Raw genomic sequence first — 25,849 nt, forward strand, 5'->3', positions numbered from 1 at the left:
GTGTTCACACAGCAAGTGTCAAAATCTTCAGCACAAGAGGATTAAAAGTGCCCAAACCACACCTTACACTGGTAACCAGTGCTAAGACTAAGTTTAAGCACCAGCTGGACTAGGTTATCTGGTCTAGACTGCAGGGATAAAACCTAATTTTGCTGCATATGTGCAGTAGTCTTTATCAGAGCCAATGAGATGTTCCCCAAAGTAAATGGCTATAAGTGGGAGGGGCTTAGCGAACAGGAAGTGATGCGGATGAGAGCCACAACGCACAGATGGTCCCAGTGACTCAGCCGGCGTGACGTCCAAAAAGCTTAACGCAAAACCCACAACCACATGTGATGCTCAGTGGGTTGTATATGCCAATGATTGTCTGGATGATTTTCAATTGTCTGTGTTCCCGTGTCTCTCTCATGTGTTTTCCTGAGCTATTTACATGGTGTGATTATGTCAAGGTTGTCCGTGTGGGAGAATAGCACTGGCTTTGGCCCGCTGTAAGTCTTTGTGTGTCTCTAGTACTGCTCACCCGGGCATGAAGGTCCCAGCTGTATAGGAAGAGACACAGGGAGTCCTTCACTAACCGGGCCGGCTGCCCACAAACACTTGACACTGGTGCGCTGAGAGCCTAGAAACAGCTTTAATGAGTGTGTGAATGTGCACGTGAGTGGATGTTTGGAGGTGTGTGAGGAACATTTGTAGTCATTTACAGTGTATTTTCGCTGCTGAGGAATCAGTTTTATCACCATTTAATCAATAATCCAGCTTAATTTTCTTCAACAAATAGACTGAGTCACTTTGGGATAGTTCAGCCAAAAATTAAAATGATGAAAAATGCTGGCGCTTGACTGGCAACTTCAAGTTAAAGTGATAGTTCACCCAAAAATGAAAAATTTGTCATCATTTACTCACCCTCATGTTGTTCCAAACCTGTATGAATTTCTTTCTTCTGTTAAACACAAAATATGATATTTTGAAGAATGACAGTTTTTGGTCCCCATTGACTTCCATAGTATTTTTCCCCGTATTGTGAAAGTCAATGTGGACCAGAAACTGTTTGGTTAAACGATTTTAAATGCATGACGTTGAGGCAAAGAACAGCCAGACATGAAGCGGAGTGCATTAAAATTGTTTAAAGGGGTCATATAATGCCATTTTTGTACAAGCTAATATGATTCTTTAGGGTCTAAATTAAAAGTTTGTAATATACTTTAATTAAAAATTCTCATTAGTATTGTAAGAAAACACTTATTTTACCTGGTCAAAAACAGCTCTGTTTTCAGCACGCCGTTTCAGTGCATATGACTTTAAATGATAATGAGCTTTGCTGACTCCGCCTCTCTGTTCTGTGCATACACCGTAACTCAATAACACAATAACCATAACGCGTTGTTCAGTATAAACGTGGAATTATGAATTATATTGAGAACGTCATACATAGAAAACATGCCGTAATGTACCCTGACTGAGTGTAAACCTTAGACGCATTCATTGTGAAGCGTGCAGCAAGCGATTTGCAAAGATTAATATATTAATATAAAGTTTAATAAAACGTTTCACTCACTTCCGTTCTTCTGGAGGTTCAGCAGGAACACGAATATCTGGTACCGATCCTTTTTAGCAAAGCTTCTTAGCAAATCCAGCTTTATTGACCCTCGTTTATAAAGCAGTCTGGTGTGTGAAATGATTCGCGCAAACATGAGAGCCTTGACGTTGCTCGTGGGGAATATTCCCTTCGAAAACAAACTCAGCCACTGCGTCTTCAGCGGTTCGGATTTAGGAACATTAAAATGACTGTTCGTTATTACACCCAAGAACAGAACACCACAATCGCTTAGACGCCATTCTGCTCATAGACAGTGCTCCAGCATATCAACAATGAGCGCGCCGGTCCGCGCAGACTATGATTGACAGCTACCTCACGAGCGAGGGCGGGTCTGTGTTGAAACGCTCCCGTCAATCAACAATCGCGGGAGGGGCTTCCGTTTTATTGACGTCACAAAAACGAACGGCTCAATTTGAGGCAGGGGAAAACATATAAGGAGATTAAAACAAAACCACTGGATGGATTTTTATCATTATATGATGTTTGTGTACAGGCACTGCCAACACACATTTCAGTACAATCAACTTGTAAAAGTGCATGTACCATTATATGACCCCTTTAATGCACAGCTAACTGTAGATTATCCCACGTATATCATGGTCATTTGCCAGTATTGATAATTTAAAGTCTCCCTGTAGTCAATCATTTTATCCCTTAAAACTCATCTTTGATCTCCAAAATTATTGGTGATATTTAAGCGTTTTTTCCTTGAAAACAAATTATTCATGCCTTAAAATATCTTGAATGTAACTCGACACCCTTGCCTCATTTAGTGTACGCGGTTCTATGAATATGCAAATGAGCCCCGCCTCCACTCACTCACTCAGCTCAGAGATCCACTGGTTGACGATCACACGTTGATCTGATTGGTTACAAGGTCGTTTGTGACGTCAGAAACACCAGCGATTTCAAACCGTGTTTTTGAGACTGTCTTTGGTTCACTGCAGTTTTAAGGAGAAAATACTCAGCAATGCTGTCGACTTATGAATTTACACATGGTTTGTCTTAAAGCATATTAAAAACACCACATAGACATATAAACAACATTAAAAGCTTGATTTTCACCACAGGAGGATGTTTTATTTGGTGTTTATTAAGGCAAAGAATCACTTTTGACTTGAACTAGTGAGCAACCACCCATAACACTCACCATAACACCATATAGAAACATCACAACACTCAAAACACCTTACAGCAATGCAACACCCTGACAAGCAATGTGCTAAAACAACACCCCATCATGCACTGCATGCTTCAAAAATGTGCAAATCTTCTATACATCATTGTTTAATCTGTGTTTTTTATTTAATCTGAAATAGGTGACGCTTTAGTTTTATTTTGACTATTGTCTCTCTGTGTCTCTCAGATCCAGACTACACCGTTGTCCTAAACTCATCTGTGAACGCAAAGTTCTTCGGCGACCCGACGGAGCTGGAATGCAAAGTTACAAACGTGTCCAATCTTCGCAGCGGACGACTGGGAGTGTCGTGGCTTTACAGAGACGCTGTTCCCGGTGTCGTTCCAGTGTCTACTCACACCATCGCGTCATTGGATGAGAACGGGACCCTCGTGCCAGGCAAGACGTACAAGAATCGCATGGAGGCGGGGCTTATTACAGCGACCAGGGCGGAGCCTTCCACATTTAAGCTCCGCCTCCTTCACACGACGGACGCCGACGCTGGAGAATATACGTGTGGCGTAACGGCGTGGATCCCGACTCGTCATGGGAACTGGAAAAAGGTTGTGGAGCATTTGACCCCAGCGCTTAAAGTCAGCTTTGCTAACAAGCGTAAGTGTGCATGCATTTAAACGCTTATGTAATCTTATAAGGGTTTTGCAAACTAAACACGTGTTTAGTTAGCTCTGCCTCTGTATTTAAAATATCAAGGTAACACTTTACAATAAGGTTCATTCATTCATTCATAACTAACATGAACTAACAATAAGCAATACATTTGTTTCAGTATTTATTAATCTTTGTTAATGTTAGTTAATAAAAATACAGCTGTTCATTGTTTGTTCATGTTAGTTCAGGGTGCATTAACTAATGTTAACAAATACAACCTTTGATTTAAATAATGTATTAGTAAATGTTGAAATTAACATTACTAAGATTAATAAATGCTGAAGAAGTATTGTTCATTCTTAGTTCAGGTTAACTCCTTAACTGTCACCATCCGGTATACGGGAGATCTAACTTTACTTCGCTATATTACTATTAAATCCTAATCTAATTATGACAAACTATATATCGTTGGAAAGGTCTAAGACTGCTAAATAGATATTTGACTGCTGTTTTTTGCTACAAATTATGTAGGAAGAGTCACAAAAAGTTGACGCACACACCTTTAATAATTGAAACTTTGGTTTTCATGCTAAAAGTTCATAATAAAACATATAATCTAGTATTTTTCAATAAAAAATTATAATATAATATTATCCTCTAAAAAGTATAATATATATATATATATATGTTATCCTCTAAAATATAACATTATCTTTTTTTATCGCCTTTTTTTATTATATTACATATTTTAGTAGTTATCATAAATTAGGTATCATTTGAAAGCTTACAAACTCAGAATTCATCCTCTGAAAACCGTTTTGAAATTGAACGTTGCGTTACCATAGAAACGGTACTCTAAAACATTTAATCAGGCTCCGCCCCTTTTGGGCATCATTATATTTCCTAATTTATGATCAAAACCTATTCTAATCTTGACAAAACACATATTGTCAGAAAGGTCTGAGTCTCAAGGTTCCAAATTTTGTGACAGAATTGATATTTGGACAGAAATTTATTAATTTGTTAAGGCAGAATGTATACAACTAAATTCAATGGAATGTATGTCACCCGGTGGCTATTTCTGGTACTACGCCTAAACAAAATCTCATGGGAACTTCAATTTTTGTGATATCAACTTCAAATTTGGAACATAACTTGGTTAGATATATGGCTTTGATTTTATAGTAATTTTAGAGTAAAAAATATTTTGTAAAATATATATTTTATATAAAATAAAAAATATATAGTACAGTATATTTGATTTTGCTGTCAATTTAAACTTCCATAACTTTTTCATACTTTCATTTTTTGAAGTGTTTTCACTTCAGCAATAATCTGCTGAGTGTTTCCTTTAAAACAAGACCAAACTTAGGTCTGTATTCCAAAGCATTCTTGAATTACAATCATTTAAGTTTGAATAGTGCATTTTAACCCCCATTCTCAAAAAGGGGGGTGATAGCTAAGGGGTTAATTAAGGTAGTTAACTAATGTAAACTAATGAACCTTATTGTAAAGTGTTATATCAAACATATAAGGTGTCTAGTTTGCCTCAGACACCTGTGATATCGCAGCTCAAATGTTCACGTTTCTATTCTGGTCTGACATATGACATCTCAGCTCATTGATTTCCTGCATCATTTCTATAATTACCTGAACGCAATACATATATGCATGGAAGCATTTGCACCGGTTGACTTCAAGCAGCAACGTCTTCTGTAATGGAGAATTCAGTTTCACGAGGAGGTACAAATGATGCCGTGTGTGTTATATTGTGATGTGTTTTGTGAGCTGCTGGACTGATGCACTTCTCCACAGGGTGCAGTTTACTCTGACATGCTGTACGGTTATGTTCAAAACTGTTGCAATTGCAGCTTTAATGACCTCTAAGAACATTTGGCATAATTTTGCCATTATCTAATATTGTCCCTCCTATATTGGGACACTTTTTCATATTCCTAGAGACTTGGCAATAAATTGTCTTATGTAACACAAGACCAATAACTTTCTTTCACAGAGAAGACATGGTTCGGTATCGCTGTGTAAATGCATTCAGAGCTCAGAGGTTCCAGCTCTCTGTTTCAAGTTTCAAGTTTGTCTCAGATGTTTCTCCTTCAATGCATTAGGAGAAATAAACAGAGCCAACTGAGGTCTGAATACATGCTTGTGGCTCAAAGTGCTTTTACAAAGAATAATAATAATGATAATATTAATCATTTATATTATTATTATTATATAAATAATAATAATACAATTAGTATTATGATTTATTTTAAGATTTATTATATTTATATTATCATAATTGTAATATAAATAATAATAATAATTATTCATAATAATGTTAATGTTATTATTATTTGTAAAATACGTATTATTAGTTATATTATTACTATTAATAATAATCACTTCATTTATTATAATAATATATAATAATAATAATAATAATATACATATTTATTATTATAATATAAATAATAATCATATTATTTAAATATGTATTATTATTTATATGATAATAATATACATATGTATTATTATAATTATAATATAAATAATAATCACATTATTTAAATATGTATTATTATTTATATTATTATTATTATTATATAAATAATAATCACATAATCAATAATAATAATAATATGATGATTAGTATTTATTTCAATTATTATTATTAGTATTATTATTATAAATAATAAACATATAATTAATAATAACAATAAGTTGCATTATTATGTTAATATTATTATTATGTTTATGTTATTATTATTTAAATATTTATTATTGTTTATATTATTATATAAATAACGATAGTCACATCATTAATAATAATCATGATATATATTTATTTATTATAATTATAATAGAAATAATAATCATATCATTAATATTATTATTATTTAGTAAAAAATATGTATTTTAATTTTATTACGCTTGGTGTATCATTTGCATTGCATTGATTGTTAATATTTAGTGTTAAGCAATATGGATAGCAGCTCAGCACGTTTGAGTTCATATTGAGATTTTTGCATCTAAGCGAATATGAACAGTGTACCTCATGTATAGACATTCAAATCTCCATGTGATCTCATTCCTCCCTTGGATGAAGATTATATTAATAATGAGATGTGTTTTGTTGGTCTGGCGCAGGTCCTGTTCTCGGGGTCGTAGCCCGTCGTCTCCGTGAAGCTACGGCCACTGGCTCCACCTTTGAGATGAGCTGCCAGGCCAATGTGCAAAACCTCCCGCCGGGAACCACGTTTTCCATCCTCGTCCTGTCCGAGGAGGCCGTCGGGTCTCCCAGCCGCAAGCTGGCCTCGCTGGGCCCGGAGACGGTCCTTCAGCTGGAGGACTGGGGCGAGCCGGGCCGGCGGGACGGCCTGATGCTGGTGAAGACCGGGAAGAGGGAGTTTCAGTTCCGGATCCAGGCGGTGCAGGAGACCGATCGCGGCTTCTACTCGTGCCAAATGAAAGCCTGGACGAAGCAGGCCGGGGAAGACTGGGTCGAGATGGCCAAAGGAGTGTCCAATAAGGTTCAGGTCGCTTTCGTACACAAAGGTAGAGAATTTGAATCTCAAGAAAACATGTCCGGTAGCACTTTACAATAAGCTCCCATAGTTAACATTAGTTCACTACATTAGGTAACATGAACAATACATCTGTGAATCATCTGTACATCATGAACAAGATAGGCTTATTCATGAAAACATGTCCAAATTACAGAAACACTTTACAATAAGGTTTCATTAGTTAACATTAGGTAACTACGTTAGCTAACATGAACAATACACAATACTTCTACATAGGCTTATTCATGAGAACATGTGCGAATTACGGAAATTAGGCAAGTTTATTTATATAGCACATTTCATACACTATGGCAATTTAAAGTCCTTTACACAGAAAGGAATTAACAGTACAGTTATAAAAGGAATTAAAAGAGTGAAATATGATACATTGATAAACTTCTCATCTGGCTAAACACCAGTGTATCATATTTTTCACAACTCCCAGTTTTACTCTGAGATTTCCCCATGGTGATCACACTGTGTCTAGTTAACATTAGTTACTTACGTTAGTTAAAAATGAACAATGCACAATACTTCTACATAGGGGTGCGTGATATATATATCGTCTGCAATAAGATCATAATTGTTGTTTTAACGATGTGCGATCTGACATTATCGAGTTTGTCCCTCACTTTACATAAACACACGAGAGCGCACACACACTACATGATGTTGTCTAGTAAGTTAGACTAGTGTGCTTTCACTGCGTGATTTACTCTATTAAAATGCATTTATATTGCCCTCATTATTCAAGATAAGGGGCAAAATTACGTCTGTATGTATTTTATATTTATATTTAATATGGTTAATCAATATCACATGAAAAGTGCTGTTTGTTTCCCCACCAAATATCAGCATAATTACAAATATGATATTGATTTTACTGTATACAACAGTTCAATAAACAAGACGTTAATATTAAGTGACTTACATTTTAGACACAATATTGCCTGTTTTTGCTTTATTTCGCCAACGTAAATAGTTCCAAACAAAAACCACAGGACTGTTGTGTCTCTGAGCGACACACGGCAGTGTTTCATCACTGAATGAACGAATCGGTTGAGTGAATGATTCAATGACTCACTCATTAAGACTCGTTCCTGAATGAATCAGCCGTTTGAATGAATCGGTCGAATCTCAATGACTCACTCATTAACAGTGACTTGCTGTTGGTTTTAATTTCATATTTAAACTATTTTTTTATTTATTTCAAATATCAATATTCAACATTTTATGTTTAAAACATCAAAACATTATTTCTGCATTTGTAACTGCAGGTTAAATGCATTAATGTCCCTCTGAGCTTCATTAAACAGTCTAATAAGGTCACACTTTAGAACAGGTTTCAATTCTCACTATTAACTATGACTTTTGCCTCAATAAACTCCTAATTACTGCTTATTAATAGTTCGTAAGGTAGTTGTTAAGTTAAGGGATGTAGAATATGGTCATGCAGAATAAGGCATTAATATATGCTTCATAAGTACTAATAATCAGCCAATATCATAGTAATATGCATGCTTATAAACAACATTATAGTTTATAGTTAGAACCGGACCCTAAACTAAAGTCTATTAGTTTATAAGTCTATAAACTAAGACATTTATAATGTTGCAAAAGATTCTATTCCAAATAAATGCTTATGTTTTTAACTTTCTATTCATCAAAGAATCTTAGAAATAAAAATGTATCAGTTTCCACAAAAATATGAAACTGTTTTCAACACTGATAATAATCATAAATGTTTCTTGATCATCATATTAGAGTGATTTCTGAAGGATCATGTGACACTGAAGACTGGAGTAATGATGCTGAAAATTCAGCTTTGATCACAGGAATAAATTACACTTTACTATATATTCACATAGAAAACAGTTATTTTTGTAATAATATGTCACAATATTACTGTATTTTTAATTCTATATATATATATATATATATATATAATGCTCAATATGCAGCATGCTTTAATATGTCAATCTTATAAGACTGGAATGATGCTATTTTTGTCCTGTTTTAAAGGTCCCACGTTTGATGTGTCCATCAGTTCAGACACCACGAGTGTTTTCCCCTGGGAAACTGCTAAGATGGTGTGTGACGTCAGTGTGAGCGGCACGTCTCCCAGTACAGGCGAGTGCACATACGCAACTGAACATAACACAACATAGATTAATGCTCACTATGAATTATTTTACACTGCAAGTGTAACATAAATCTCAGTTGAATTACTTTAAAGTGAAGAGTTTTAAGCATGAACTAAATCTTGTTAGATTCATGTTTTAAACATAAGAAAATAAACAAAATTCAATATATATCTAATGCAGTTTTGTTGCTCAATTAAATTGATCTTGTTTTGAAGATTTCGATATATTATAATTGGATAACAGCAGTGATTTTTGCAGGATAGTGCTATTTCTTTATCTAGCAAATATCTTTATAACAATACATTATTAAAGGCATATACACTCACCTAAAGGATTATTAGGAACACCTGTTCAATTTCTCATTAATGCAATTATCTAATCAACCAATCACATGGCAGTTGCTTCAATGCATTTAGGGGTGTGGTCCTGGTCAAGACAATCTCCTGAACTCCAAACTGAATGTCAGAATGGGAAAGAAAGGTGATTTAAGCAATTTTGAGCGTGGCATGGTTGTTGGTGCCAGACGGGCCGGTCTGAGTATTTCACAATCTGCTCAGTTACTGGGATTTTCACGCACAACCATTTCTAGGGTTTACAAAGAATGGTGTGAAAAGGGAAAAACATCCAGTATGCGGCAGTCCTGTGGGCGAAAATGCCTTGTTGATGCTAGAGGTCAGAGGAGAATGGGCCGACTGATTCAAGCTGATAGAAGAGCAACTTTGACTGAAATAACCACTCGTTACAACCAAGGTATGCAGCAAAGCATTTGTGAAGCCACAACACGCACAACCTTGAGGCGGATGGGCTACAACAGCAGAAGACTCCACCGGGTACCACTCATCTCCACTACAAATAGGAAAAAGAGGCTACAATTTGCAAGAGCTCAGCAAAATTGGACAGTTGAAGACTGGAAAAATGTTGCTTGGTCTGATGAGTCTCGATTTCTGTTGAGACATTCAGATGGTAGAGTCAGAATTTGCCGTAAACAGTATGAGAACATGGATCCATCATGCCTTGTTACCACTGTGCAGGCTGGTGGTGGTGGTGTAATGGTGTGGGGGATGTTTTCTTGGCACACTTTAGGCCCCTTAGTGCCAATTGGGCATCGTTTAAATGCCACGGCCTACCTGAGCATTGTTTCTGACCATGTCCATCCCTTTATGGCCACCATGTACCCATCCTCTGATGGCTACTTCCAGCAGGATAATGCACCATGTCACAAAGCTCAAATCATTTCAAATTGGTTTCTTGAACATGACAATGAGTTCACTGTACTAAAATGGCCCCCACAGTCACCAGATCTCAACCCAATAGAGCATCTTTGGGATGTGGTGGAACGGGAGCTTCGTGCCCTGGATGTGCATCCCACAAATCTCCATCAACTGCAAGATGCTATCCTATCAATATGGGCCAACATTTCTAAAGAATGCTTTCAGCACATTGTTGAATCAATGCCACGTAGAATTAAGGCAGTTCTGAAGGCGAAAGGCGGTCAAACACAGTATTAGTATGGTGTTCCTAATAATCCTTTAGGTGAGTGTATGGTTTCTCAGACCTTCAAAACTATGTTAAATTTTCACATTTTCTTCTACTGTGTATATATATATATCATTGACGTTTCAAGCATTTATTGATGGTAAACTATGGAAGCTTGATTCTGCCACGGAATAAAAAGTAAAAAAGCTAATTGCTACTTTTTATCTCACAGTTCTGACTTTATTTCTCGAAATTGTGAGAAATAAACTCGCAATTCTAGCTTTTTTCTCAGATTTGTCAGATATGCATAATCTCGCAGTTGCGAGTTCTGAATTGTAAGATTAAAACTTGCAATTACGTTTTTTATTCTTAAAATATAAAAGGAAGCATTACAGTAAAAACAGTAAATTGACAAGACATTACAGTAGTTTTCAAGTTAAAATCTATTCATCTCATGCCATATTCCAGCTATTTCTCCAAGCTTGGCTCATGCTGGCTGTTTAAACACACATTAAACACTATCAGCTTCAGCACAGCTGAGAAAGATCATGCAAACCCTGTTCCTGAGATGTTCCACACACACACACCGGCCAAAACCAGCAGCTTCACAGCGAGAGCCCGATGAAGTTTCTGCAGATGTGCTTGTGTTTGCATGTGGCATTTGGATCTTTGTCCCAAAAACAAACACTAGAAATGAGAAACTAGACCGTTCAAACCGGTTTGTTGACATCGAGCAGGAGTTTCTACAACACAATCCTCACTTTATTCTGTTTTATTCACAAACCCTAAAGATCAAGCGCTTTTGAGTCATATGACACGCGTACTTACTGTACTTTACTGTTGATTTATCACTCATTTCACTTCCTTGTGTGTGTACCGTCACACGGTTCGATGCATCATTACACAATGAAATAGTGTTCACACTGTTAGAGTAAATTTGCTCATGCGAGGTTAGCACACAAACTATGGCGTTTGGGTCCACCTAACATCTATCCCTTTTCAGAGATTTTGGCTCATGAGAATATCTGAGAGGTAAATGGAGAAATACAGACTTACAGGTTTACATTCTCCATTAACTTTGAACTATTTTGTTTTTGTGTCAGTGTCACAGTCACAACCTCTTATAACCACAATATGTTTAATGTGTTTTTATTATGAACAAAGTGAACAGTTAAACTAGATGGACAACATCATATACTGTAATTTATTACTTGTGATGCACAATCATTTAGCATGAGCTATTACAGTTTTAATATATATGAGATACTTTTATATTTATATTTTGAATTAGTTTTGATTTTTTAGATTCCCCATTTAGATTTAATGAATTGGTTGTCTGTTATTGTCATTTTAAGTAGTTTAGTAGTTAGTAGTAGATTTAGTTATCGAAGTACATCAAGTTAAACAGTCAGCATTTATTTTGTAATAATAATCGACCGGCTGCTCAATATCATTTACATGTAATTCTATAGAGGTGTTCAGTTTGTAATCCCTTTTTTGAGTAGTTGTTTTAGATTTAGATTTGTTTTATATGTTCACGTTTTATTGTGAGAGTACACATACTTGAGACTTTAATACGTACTTAAGTCAACTTGCTTTTTGAAATGTTAAAAAAAAATTAAGAAAATATTATATAGCTAAAGTGAAAGTCTAATGGTTTCTTAAAGGTGTGTGTGCAACTAACACAAAACAATGCAAAAACATGTTCGACATTTCGACTCTTGCAGTCACTTTCATTAAACTGGAAATGATTATGAAAAAAATGAACATTTCACTGACGTTTGATGACGTTTTTTTTCTGGAAATATTTGTAACCTGTTAAAGGTTAAATGTTGGTCAAAATGAGGCAATAATTGAATTTAATCAGGATGTTACTGGAACCGGGTCCGGACGTGTCTGCGCTTGTTCTTAATGGCAGTACTGACGTGGAAATGAATGTTTAATGTTGGGAAAAAGACTTCATTAACTGATGTAATGTGAAACTGGGTCACCCAGTGTGTGTTTTTCAGCATGCACTAACATGTCACACTGCATCAAGTGAAGATCAAGACATCATCCTCATATATTATGGATTTATAGCGTAAAAATGCTCTGTCATTTATGCGCCTTTTTACAAGATGTACTGTAATATGTCCCAGTTGTTCCCAGAATGTGTCTGCAAAGTTTCAGCATCCCCACAGATCACGCTGTAAATATGGAGGACCAAACCTATAAAAATTAAAAATGAATAAATAAATAAATACATGAAGAAATGTAAAAACAAAACAAAAATAAATGACTATTTATACTTTTATTTCCCTATTTATGTATAATTATATATTTTCCCTCATTAGCATACAGAGCAATAAATGTATAAATAAATAAATTAATAAATAAATAAATGTAGACGTAAATGCAAATATACATAAATGAAAGTGAAAATAAATAAAAGTGGAAATAAATAAATGTGGGAAAATATATAATTATACATAAATAGGGAAATAAAAGTATAAATAGTCATTTATTTTAGTTTTTTTTTTTACATTTCTTCGCGTATTTATTTATTTATTCATTTTTAATTTTTATAGGTTTGGTCCTCCATTATGTAAATACCCCTTTTTGGGTGGAAGGAAAAACATGCTGTTTTCATGAGTGTATCTTTAAATGCAAATGAGCTGCTGCTCCGCCCCCTTTCCAAAAGAGGGCGGAGCCTTTACAGCTCATGACACTCCGGCAACAACAAACAAAACATGTTTGTTTTTGATTATCATCTGTTTTGCGCTCACATGACAGTACAGTTTCATCATCATGAAAGTTTATATCTGCATGCGTCTAAACTTCTGATACGTGGTTTTCTGAGCGCACACATCCTAAACTTAATATACACACTTTATGCACATAAAGTCCCGTGAGCACTTTATTTAATTTCATTAATGTCTTTTAATCTTATTTCAGATTTATTTGTACAATATTATAGTATTTACTTATAGTTAGCTTTTAATTTTATATTTTCAGTTTTAGTTTTTGTAATTCTTATAAGTTTTTGTATTTGTTTTTAAAAATGTATTTAGATTTATTTCAGTTTTTTGTCATTTAAGTATTTCTACTTGTTGCCAAGGCGACAGTTCTAATTTTCAATTATGTTTAAGTTTTAAGTTTTTCATTGAATACCTATAATTGTTTTTTTCCCCTCTTTATTTCAGTTAATGAAAACAATTTTTAATGGTTTTAATTTTAGCTAATAACAACACTCACAAGGACCAAATGAGATCTCTCTGTCTTTTATGAGTTTTCTTTCCTATGCGCGTGTGTTTATGAGCCTGTGTGTGTTGTGTTATGAGTATGTGTGTGTGTATATAACAGTATTATCATGTCACGTTGAGATCAAAGTGTGGCAGCTGAAATCCGAACGACTGTTTTCCTGGAGACACATTCTGCCGTGTTATTTTATCTGTAAGAATGCTTTAACTCGTTGTAATCTATCATTCCTCTATTAGCTCTCATTCTCTGCTGCTTTATTTTCTCCTAAGGCCAAAGTCTTGCGCATCAGTAACACTGTAATCTCAGGGGATGAACAGCATGTACTTCCCCTCGGCGGTGGCTCTTCATAACCATCTTTGCCGCTGTCCCAGAAAAGAGCAGGTTCTAGTCCTCCGTCTGTGTCTCTATCAGCGTGACGTGCCTTTGCTTCTTCCTCCACACATGCTTATGATATCCCGTGGGTTCAAATGTCTGAGACCACATTGAATATCTACTATCAATCTGCACAGTCGGTCAGATTTTCCCGCTTCCATTGAAGCTCAAGATGCTCTTTGTAGGATCTCAGATCATGCTGGTGAACAGGATCATCAGGTTTTAAATATTAAGAAACAATTATAATTTTTAAACTAATTATGAAATTCCGTATTTACTTCTCAGTGATATTTTTTTTATCATAAATTGATATATTTTTAGCATGTGTGTTTTGTTTTTAATTTTTTTTATCTGTTCATCAGATTTTAAATAAGAAAAGGATTATGAAAGTGTATTTATTTTTCAGTTACATTGTTACTCATTGTCAAAGATATAACAGTTTTATTTAATAGAAAAAAATATTTCATTATTTTTAGTTTTTAAGATTTTAAGATATTTCATTTGTTGATCAGGATTTAACTATTAAAGTAAAAAAGTAATTTGGAAAAAATTCAGCATTTATTTATTTTTCAGTCACCTTTTTTCATTTTTTTACTCAATTGTTATATATATATATATATTAGGGCTGTCAAATGATTAATCACGATTAATCACATCCAAAATAAAAGGTTTTTTTACATAATATATGTGGGTGCACTGTGTATAATTATTTTGTATATATATAAATACACACACATGCATGTATATTTAAGAAATAAATATTATTTAAATGTAAAATATTTATATTTATATATAATATAAATTATATATTAATCTATATACAGTATATACATGAAAATATTTCTTAAATATATACAAGCATGTGTGTGTAATTATATATATAAAATAATTATACACAGTGCACCCACATATATTATGTAAAAAAACCTTTTATTTTGGATGTGATTAATCACGATTAATCATTTGACAGCCCTAATATATATATATATATATATATTAACATATTTTCTACACTTCATATTTTGTTTTTAATATTTGTATTTATTCTTAATTAATTTAATATTTTGCTTTTTAAATTTTACATTTAATTTTAATTTTATTTACAGTATATCTTACTTGTTAGTGAATTTTTCAGTGAAAGAAAATTAGAAACGATCTACAAATCAAAAAAAGTATCTAATTTCATAAAGATTACAAGACAAACAGAATAATGAACATTATTCATTATATGTTAACTTTAGACTTTTGTCTCAGCGAAAATGTGTTTGAATAGGCCTTAACATTCAGAGGTCTGTCATGTGCATTTAGAGGATTCACAAAAATCTGTGACCCCTGTGCAAATCATTTGGGTTGAGCACATTAAATTGAATGGCTTTTCGCTATTCATAAGTCCCTCAGGCCAGATGTGTGCGTGTGTTCGTCAGCTCATATCCCACAATGCCTTGCTGTGATCTCGTCCGCTCCTTTCCCACAAACTCTATCAACTGCGCTCCAACCGCTGACCCTTTCCTCATTATTCTGAGTCAAGTTCCAAACACATTAGTTCAGGATAGACACGGGATGGAGATCGTAGCATTTCTGCTTGAGAGCGTCTCGCTATCTCAAACGACTCGATACGTCATGAAGATTAAACCTTGCTATTACTGGAAGAGTTGATCATCCACCGATTCGGTCCTCAAAAATGTGTTTGCTAAGGCGAGCATCACTGGTGCCAGTGCTCATACTCGAACAAAACCCTGTCGCATTTATGATTTTCACCTGCTAGACGGTAAAACCGGTGATTAAATACACAGATATACATCGCAGGAGGGTGAAATTACATAGCAACAAGATGTTTTTTCATTTTAACATTCACATCACTCGCAAACAGTCATCTGTATAAATGAGACGGTTTGGCGTCCAAGGATTTCTCGTAGCACAATAGCAGCCTGGTCAAACATGAGCTTATAATTAACCGCATTACCCACAATCCTCTGACGAATCCACAGAATAACTGTAATTAGCAGGATATCGAATATGACTCAAATCTATTGCACTCCAGGTCAGTGCACTTTTGTTCTCTGTACATCTTTATATATTCATCACAGGATTAAAAAAAAATCACCAATGGGAATAACTCAAGTTGTTTCAGATGTTTCTCCTGAACAAAAGACTCCAGTAATCTCACATGCATCTCGTCCTCAACAATGTGCTCACATTACATCTTCTTAATTTATCAGTTATTGACTAATTTATGTCTGGTTTTATTTTTCTAAAGATATAATTCAGGAGAAACATCTGAGATCAAGTTGATTCTTAAAAGAAGCATAACTGGGATATCCATATCACTCACTCACTCAGTCATTTACTCACTCAATTACTCAGTCTGTCATTTACTCACTCACTCACTCACTCACTCACTTTCTCACTCACTCAGACATTTACTCACTCACTCACTCAGTCTGTCATTTACTCACTCACTCTCACTCAGTCTGTCATTTACTCACTCACTCACTCACTCACTCACTCACTCACTCACTCACTCAGTCAGTCAGTAATTTACTCACTCACTCACTCAGTCAGTCAGTAATTTACTCACTCACTTACTCACTCACTCAGACATTTACTCACTCACTCAGTCAGTCAGTAATTTACTCACTCACTCACTCACTCACTCAGACATTTACTCACTCACTCACTCAGTCAGTCAGTAATTTACTCACTCACTCACTCACTCAGTCAGTCAGTAATTTACTCACTCACTTACTCACTCACTCAGACATTTACTCACTCACTCACTCAGTCAGTCAGTAATTTACTCACTCACTCACTCACTCACTCAGTCAGTCAGTAATTTTACTCACTCACTCAGACATTTACTCACTCACTCACTCAGTCAGTCAGTAATTTACTCACTCACTCACTCACTCAGTCAGTCAGTCAGTAATTTACTCACTCACTCACTCACTCAGACATTTACTCACTCACTCACTCACTCAGTCTGTCATTTACTCACTCACTCAGTCAGTTGAGTCACACACTCAATTACACTGTCGTTCACTCACTCACTCATTCACTCAGTCATTTACTCACTCACTCACTCAGTCAGTCATTTACTCACTCACTCACTCATTCACTCAGTCATTTACTCACTCACTCACTCAGTCAGTCAGTCATTTACTCACTCACTTACTCACTCACTCACTCAGTAATTTACTCACTCACTTACTCACTCACTCACTCAGTCAGTCAGTAATTTACTCACTCACTCAGTTAGTAATTTACTCACTCATTCACTCAGTCAGTCAGTCAGTCATATACTCACTCACTCACTTACTCCGTCAGTAATTTACTCACTCAGTCAGTCAGTGATTTACTCACTCACTTACTCACTCACTCAGACAGTCATTTACTCACTCCCTCAGTCAGTAATTTACTCACTCACTCAGTCAGTCAGTCAGTCAGTAATTTGCTCACTCACTTACTCACTCCCTCAGTCAGAAATTTACTCACTCACTCACTCACTCACTCACTCACTCACTCACTCAGTCAGTCAGTCAGTAATTTACTCACTCACTCAGTCAGTCAGTCAGTAATTTACTCACTCACTCACTCACTCAGTCAGTCAGTCAGTAATTTACTCACTCACTCACTCACTCAGTCAGTCAGTCAGTAATTTGCTCACTTACTCACTCAGTCAATTCAATTCAATTCAAAATTGCTTTATTGGCATGACTGTACATCATACAATATTGCCAAAGCTCGGAATACATAGAATAATTAGAAAGACATCAAAATAGTAAAATATTATAACATCTAAATGTACAAATTAAATTAATTGTACAAATTAACAGTGTAAAGTAAATAAATAAATAAAATAAAATAGAACAGTTTATGAACATTAAAAAATTCTGTGAAGAATTTAGAATTCAGTGTTAGTGTTTTCGTGTTGTGTGTGTGTGTGAGTGGGCGCATCACTGATTAGTCGTGGACTCTCTCTTTTTGTGACAAGCATCAATGTATCTGGCTGCTAGTAGGATACAATCTCTTTTTTCACCTAATAGATGTTGAAATTGTGTTTTGTTGTTTAATTGTATGAAGTTAGGGCAAAGTATTTCAAATTTTGTATAAAAAGTCCCTCTAATGTCCTCATAGTTGGGGCAGCTGATGAGGAAGTGTTGCTCGGTCTCCACTTCTCCTTGCTCACAGTACGGGCAGACGCGTCTCTCTCTGGGCCGCCAGTTCTGTCTGTGTCGGCCCGTCTCTACAGTCAGAGTGTGATTGCTCAGGCCCCGTCCACACTACTGCGTTTTCGTTTAAAAACGGAGACCTTTTGCTACGTTTGCACCTCCCGTCCACACTAAAACGGCAAAAATGGAGACCCAAAACGGAGAAGTTTAGAAACGATGACGTAGTAGAGGCTCACGCTCGGCTCTATGATTGGGTGTCATCAGTCATGGCGTATATCTTTGCTAGCAGCTGTTGTACAAGTAAATTCTGCATTTTACAACGCTATAACTGCCTACATGCGCCGGAGTCAAGCTATTATTCGAGCGATCTGTGACATTTCCCATGTGCAGCGGCGGCGTTGACCGTACATGGAGCGTCGGTTTGGGGTTAACCCAGAGCATGGTGGGATAATTTTATCAATGAAGTTGTGTTTACACCGGCACGCACATGCCCAGTGTTGGTGAATGGTCACGTGATCCGGATTTTCAGTCGTTTTAATGTGGACGGAGATCAATTCTAATACGCAGCTAAAACGCTGGTGTGGACGGAGATCGTATTCATTTTAATTATCCGTTTCTAAACTAAAACGCAGTAGTGTGGATGGGGCCTCAGTCTGTACCTCGTCATCCTTCTTCTCACTCACTCACTCACTCACTCACTCACTCACTCACTCACTCACTCACTCACTCACTCACTCAGTAATTTACTCACTCACTCACTCACTCAGTAATTTACTCACTCACTCACTCACTCACTCAGTAATTTACTCACTCACTCACTCACTCACTCAGTCATTTACTCACTCACTCACTCAGTAATTTACTCACTCACTCAGTCATTTACTCACTCACTTACTCACTCAGTAATTTACTCACTCACTCACTCAGTCATTTACTCACTCACTCACTCACTCACTTACTCACTCAGTAATTTACTCACTCACTCAGTCATTTACTCACTCACTCACTCAGTCATTTACTCACTCAATCACTCACTCACTCACTCACTCACTTACTCACTCACTCAGTCATTTACTCACTCAATCACTCACTCACTCACTCACTTACTCACTCACTCACTCACTCAGTAATTTACTCACTCACTCACTCACTCAGTCATTTACTCACTCACGCACTCACTCACTCACTCAGTCATTTACTCACTCACTCACTCACTCACTTACTCACTCACTCACTCAGTAATTTACTCACTCACTCACTCAGTCATTTACTCACTCACTTACTCACTCAGTAATTTACTCACTCACTCACTCAGTCATTTACTCACTCACTCACTCAGTAATTTACTCACTCACTCACTCAGTCATTTACTCACTCACTCACTCACTTACTCACTCAGTCATTTACTCACTCAATCACTCACTCACTCACTCAGTCATTTACTCACTCAGTCATTTACTCACTCACTCAGTAATTTACTCACTCAGTCATTTAATCACTCACTCAGTCATTCACTCACTCATGCACTTATTTATTTATGCATGCATTTATTTTTGCATTTTAATTGTTTATTCATGCATTTATTTATGGATATATTTATTTTTATTTATGCATTTATATATTAATTTGGGTATTTTATTTATCCATTTGATTATTTGTGCAATTATCTAGTAGTGCATTTATATGAATTATTCTAGGAAAACTTGTGCATAATAGTTGTAAAGCTGTTTAAATTATCATTTTTATAGTAGTTTTAGGGTTTACAGCATTCTGTTATCATAGCAAATGCATTGTAAAATTACATTCAAGTTTCCTGAGCTATAGAGAGCGATAACATTGTCTTCTAGGTTAAGGTCCTGTAATGCTTTGGTCCTTTTTTATCTTTCTCTCATTTTCTCTGTTTTTCCCCTCCTCTTCCCCACTTTGTCTTCCTCATCTGTGTAAGACTGGAGAGGGGGCCGCTGTAAAGGTCTTTGAGTCAGTGCGTGGGTTTGACAGCAGTGGGCCGTCATACAGTCAGTCTAATTGCTAGTTTAAGACCATCACGGCTTTATAGTCGTCGTCTCTCAACAGCGCCAGCCACATCTGTGCATAGATGTGCATTTCGTTGCCATTCCAGTGACGGGAGATGGAAAGCGTTATTTTATTTTTATTTTTATAGGACATGCCACATCTTCTAATTGATCTTGTGTTCTTTGAACCAGTATGTGTTAGTGAGGGGAAAAGACTTTTGCAAGAAATGAAGCCGAAAGATTTGCAATTTGATGAGATCTTGGCACGACCTCCATAGTAATAAGCTAGGCTAAAAAATGTGGTGGAAGATCCTTAAATAAATGCATCTCAAAGGAAAGGGTTTTAGGAGATCTTGGAGACAGTCCTAAAAATATCTCCTCGTTGGTAGTATTTTTGAATCTAGAGGCATTTTTTTTCTCTGCTTTTTATGCTCCACAGCAAGGTAGATTAGAAACTTAATATCTTCTTATGACTCAAGGTTATTATATTATATTGAGAGGAAAAAAACACATGCCACAATTTTTAATTTGATGTTGCTTTGTAACTAAATTCACAAGGTCCCTAAGCAGTGTTCACTACTCTCTGCACACTGAGCAGAAGATGAACACCTCTTAAAAGTATATTCCAGGTTTAACTCAAGTTAAGCTGCTTTATGTATGCATGTGCTGTATGTTTTCATGCATTTATTTACGCACATTTTTTAAAATGCATTTATTTACCCAAATTTAATTACATATTTTTTACAGTCAATTTAGGGTTTAAAGCATTCTGTTGTCATGGCAATATTGTTTTAAAATTGGATAAAACTTAGTAAGCAATGTTGTCACTCTAAAATTTTGTTAACTCTCATATTGTTTACATCCAAATCTTATTTACGTCTTCTGGCTTAACGTTTGCAGATTGGCACCATTCACTTCCATTGTATATCCTCCACTGTCATCCAGATTTGATCTGATTTTGAACAAAAGAGGGAAAGGAGGAAATACATTTTTAACTTAACTCACCAATCACCAAATGCCATTGATTGAGCTTAACTTCCTTTAACCGTGGTAAAACGCCCTCGCATAGCTTACGGCTTTATTTTGCAGTGCGTATTAATGATAATTCTGTGATTTCTTCCCCATCAGATGATGTAGTGTACGAGATGAAGTGGTTCCTGGGTCGTCTGAGGGGTTCCAGCAGCCAGACCCTGTTAGCCAGTATGGACCGCTGGGGCGTCGTGCGCAAATCCCCTCGCAACGACAGCAGCGACTGCAGCCTGGAGCGCCTGGGACACAGAAGATTCGCCATGAACGTCCACAGCACACAGGACAGTGACGCCGGAGACTATCACTGCACCGTCACACCCTGGATCCGCTCGCCCGCCACCGAGATCTGGAGCAAAGCGCCGGACGTCTCCTCACAGAGAGTGTTCCTCAACGTGAAGTTCGCATGTAAGTGGACTGAACAAATTCTAAGATGAGTAACAGAGACATGCACAGAATTGCTAATGTAACACTCAGACAAAGTCATGCAAGTTTAACAGGTTTTTATACCCTAATGGGAGGCTGCCAGCATCTGACACTCACTCCCATGGCAATATTACATTCATCCGAAACGTATGCATGTTGCAGCATGCATGTGTAATATTAAAACAGCTTGTGCATTTGCTTGGTAGAGGAACTGTCCAGAAAAAAAGTTTAATTGTCATCCTTTTAGTCTTCAGGAAGTCTTTAAAAAACCTAGGAGAAAAATATGAAACTGGTCACACAGCTCTTTTCCGTACAACAATTCATAGTGAATCTCTCAAGCGCCAAAAAGGCCCCGAAACACCATAAAACCCTTAACTTTAGTCCATATGACTTTTGTCTCATGCTTATGAAAACATCACACCTATCAAAGTTATGATATCTTGTTTTTATGACATTCTTAATGTGCATGCAAAAGTTTCTTTATGAATGCATGCATGTAAAAATTTAAATTATTATAAATTATTTTAAAACTTGAGTTTGGCTCTAAAGCTGTTTAAATCATAACTAATTCGTCTTGTTTTTTTATCATTATTCTTTATGAATGCACTAGGGGTGTCAGTTAAACGTGTTATTAACGGCGTTAACGCAAACCAATTTTAACGGCGTTCATTTTTTTATCGTGCGATTAACGGTCTTTTTGGCCTAGCAAACTTTGTCGTTTTTTTCACATGCTTTTGCCGCGGCATGCGCGGCACTGCGCTATGAAACCTATTCATTTCAATGGCTTGCGCCGCGCGAGGACGTTTTGAAAGCGCAAGCGGGTCTAGCTAGACCGGAAACAAAACAACAGGCACGCCGCACACACTTGTTTGGGCTTGCGAGCCGGCCAAATAGTTGGTTAACGTTACGTTTTGAGTGGATGACGAGCGCGAGACGCCGAAATGGATGCCAATAAGATTCTGAATGGAAAGTTTACTCTTAAAAAGTTGCCAAATGGTTCCAGTGACGAGACCAAAGTGATCTGGGTGTTTTGTCGTTGTGAACTGAGCTATCATCATCGCAGCACGTCCAGTCTGAAATACCACTTGATGGCCAAGCACACACACACACACACACACACACACACAGCTGATGCGAATTCTCCGCCCCCTCGTCAATATCAGGACCTCGTCAGTATTTCTTTCACCCTTTTATTGATGGACAGTGTTACATTGTGTGAGAGATTATTTGCTCCAAGTGAGAATGTTAGTGTGAAATTGAACACAGTATTTGACAATGTTGTTTTCAATAAAAAAAACATTTGCACAAAGCAAGCCGGTCCACTTTTCCGTGTTGATAAGAGCATTAAAATTAGAAAAAAGAATGGGACAAAAATAAATCAAGAGACATTTAGAATAGATAAAAATGTGCGATTAATTGCGAGTTAACCATGACATTAATGCGATTAATCGCGATCAAATATTTTAATCGTTTGACAGCACTAGAATGCACACTAACTTGTTTGTGTCCGTGTGCATATATTCAGTGTGGGACTCGATGAAGCTGCCTTTGCTGTATGGGATCTGTGCGTCAGTAACTGTGGGTGTCTTCTCTCTGGTCCTGGGCCTGGTCTGCGCTCACTGCTGCTGTAAAACAGCTACAGCTACTCCACGCTCTCGCAACAAACTCATGGAGCTGGAGATGGATTGACAAAGACAGTACAGTTGTCCTCTTCCGTCCTGGACGGCGTGGTGACAACTGATAAACGCTGGGACACATCCCGTCACATTATGCACCGCCTGGAAGGAGCAACTACATTCTCAGAGGAAATAACTACTGAATCAGAGTCGACGACCAGGGCGAATTACTCAAATATTGCACTAAACACATTCTTATATCAGCCGGGAACACTTTTGTTGGATTTATCAACAGTCTGCATTGAAACAAGAAGTGTTAAAGAAGACTTTTTTACACTCTTGAGGAGATACCTGCCAAGATCCAAGCAGATTTTGACAAATTGAAGGATTATATTACACTACATCAAGCTCCAAAGAGACTGTTTGCTTCCAGATCAGGGTTTAAAGATACTAGTTTATACCATGATTCTTCTGAATATGGTGCTACTCTCCTTCTGCAAGACGTGGGAAGAGCCGAACCCATGTCACAATGGGAAAGACGATGTTTTATCTGTGATTCTGTGACGTTGTTCATTGTCGTACTGTGTGCATCATTCAGTTTTGTTTACCAACCCATCCAGAGTTGACCAGTTCTGACCAACCCATCCCTCTAACTAGCCAAACATTATCAACTGGTTAACTGTAATGCCATAGGGGCGGTCACACTACATTTTAAGACCTGAAAGAATTAGATTTATTGAAAAGGTAGTATTTTTTTAGATACAGGATGAATTCACAATGTTAAAATATACCCTTTCGCCTGTTTCCAGTGACAATACAACCCATCTGTCAAGCTAGCTAGCTAGCAACACTCTAGCAACCATCTAGAATACCTTAGCAACTGTTTAGTAACACCTAAGGAACTGATTAGCAACTTTGCAGTGAACACTAAAAAAAATGCTACCTAGCAACAGCCTAGAAAACACCACGACAACTGCATAGAAACGCCCTAGCAACTACCTACAGCACTCTAGTAAGCACTAATAGCATCCTAGCAACAGCCTGTAAACCACTTTAACAATCGTAGCAACCACACAGAACACTACAGCAACTGTAAAGAAATGCCCTAGCAACTACAGCATTCTAGCAAACACCAAGAGCATCCTAGCTACTGCATAGAAACACCCTAGCAACTACCTACAACACTAAAAAAACACCAAGAGCATCCTAGCAACTGCATAGAAACACCCTAGCAACTACCTACAACACTAAAAAAAACACTAAGAGCATCCTAGCAACAGTCTGGAAACCACTTTGAACACCATAGCAACTGCTTAGATACACCCTAGCAACTACTTACAACATTCTACTGCAGCAAAGATCAAGAACATCCTAGAAACAGCTTAGAAATCACTTTGAACAATGTAGCAACTGCATAAAAGTGCCCTAGCAATTCTACAAAACACTGAGCATCATAGCAACCAACTACAACACCATAACAACTATATGGAAACGCCCTAGCAACTACCTAAACAATCTACTGTAGCAAAGACCCAGAACAAGCCAAAAAACCACTTTGACTCTTTGACACTTTGACTCGCCCTAGCAACTCTACAAGACTTTGAGCATCATAGCAACCAACTAGAACACCATGACAACTGCATAGAAACGCCCTAGCAACTACCAAAACAATTTACTGTAGCAAAGACCAAGAACAAGCCAATAAACCACTTTAAGCACCATAACAACTGCCCTGAACACCATAGCAACTGCATAGGAATGCCCTAGCAACTCCACAACATTCTGAGCATCATAGCAACCACCTAGAACACCATAAAAACTTCATATAAACACCCTATCAACTGTACAACACTCTGAGCACCATAGCAACCACCCAGAACACCATAGCGACTGCATAGTAACACCCTAGTAACTAACTACATACTCCATCAGAGCAAACTTAGTTTGTCTGTAACAACCTTTGTAAAGCTAGCCTCAAAGTTTCTCTGTAGTGTAAGTTCATGTCCTCTAAACAGGCACTGATGTCAGAATGAGCGTTTGATGATCAGCCAGGAGGTTAATCAGTGATGTTAATGTTCCCAATCACCCAAATGAAAAGATAGAAGTCCTACACACATTCTCACACAGCCCGTGTTTACAAGCGCAGAGGCGGCCTTTGCAGTTCAGAGTCTCGTTTCAAAGAAACAGTGGAAGGAAAAAAAAGACAGACAAAAACATTATATGCAATGCGACTGCAATTACTTTACATTTACAATGTAACCTCATATTTCAATGCAATGGCTCTACTGTTTGAAACTTATTATTTTTGTTGGCAAAACAAAGGAAAACAGACAATATTGATAAAAATGTGCCTAATACACTCTAAAAAATGCTGGGTTGTGTTAAAAATGTAATTTAAAATTTTAACCCAACTTCAACT

At 36.7% G+C, this 25,849-nt stretch overlaps 1 protein-coding gene across 1 annotated transcript in view; it reads left to right on the top strand.

The window, feature by feature from the left end:
• ptgfrnb (prostaglandin F2 receptor inhibitor b) overlaps window positions 1-25,327 on the top strand; it is a 51,133-nt gene extending 25,806 nt beyond the window's left edge. The window contains exons 5-9 of the mRNA XM_056258628.1: window positions 2,964-3,386; window positions 6,531-6,938; window positions 8,972-9,079; window positions 21,491-21,796; window positions 23,340-25,327. Of these exons, the coding sequence (XP_056114603.1) occupies window positions 2,964-3,386; window positions 6,531-6,938; window positions 8,972-9,079; window positions 21,491-21,796; window positions 23,340-23,503 (1,409 nt within the window). The 3' untranslated portion in view covers window positions 23,504-25,327. The remainder of the gene's footprint in view (window positions 1-2,963; window positions 3,387-6,530; window positions 6,939-8,971; window positions 9,080-21,490; window positions 21,797-23,339) is intronic.
• The last annotated feature ends 522 nt before the right edge of the window (window positions 25,328-25,849 follow it).

The sequence above is a fragment of the Rhinichthys klamathensis genome, unplaced genomic scaffold (assembly GCF_029890125.1).
Source record: "Rhinichthys klamathensis goyatoka isolate OS25496 unplaced genomic scaffold, OSU_Roscu_1.1 h1tg000157l_1, whole genome shotgun sequence".
Classification (NCBI taxonomy): Eukaryota; Metazoa; Chordata; class Actinopteri; order Cypriniformes; family Leuciscidae; genus Rhinichthys; species Rhinichthys klamathensis.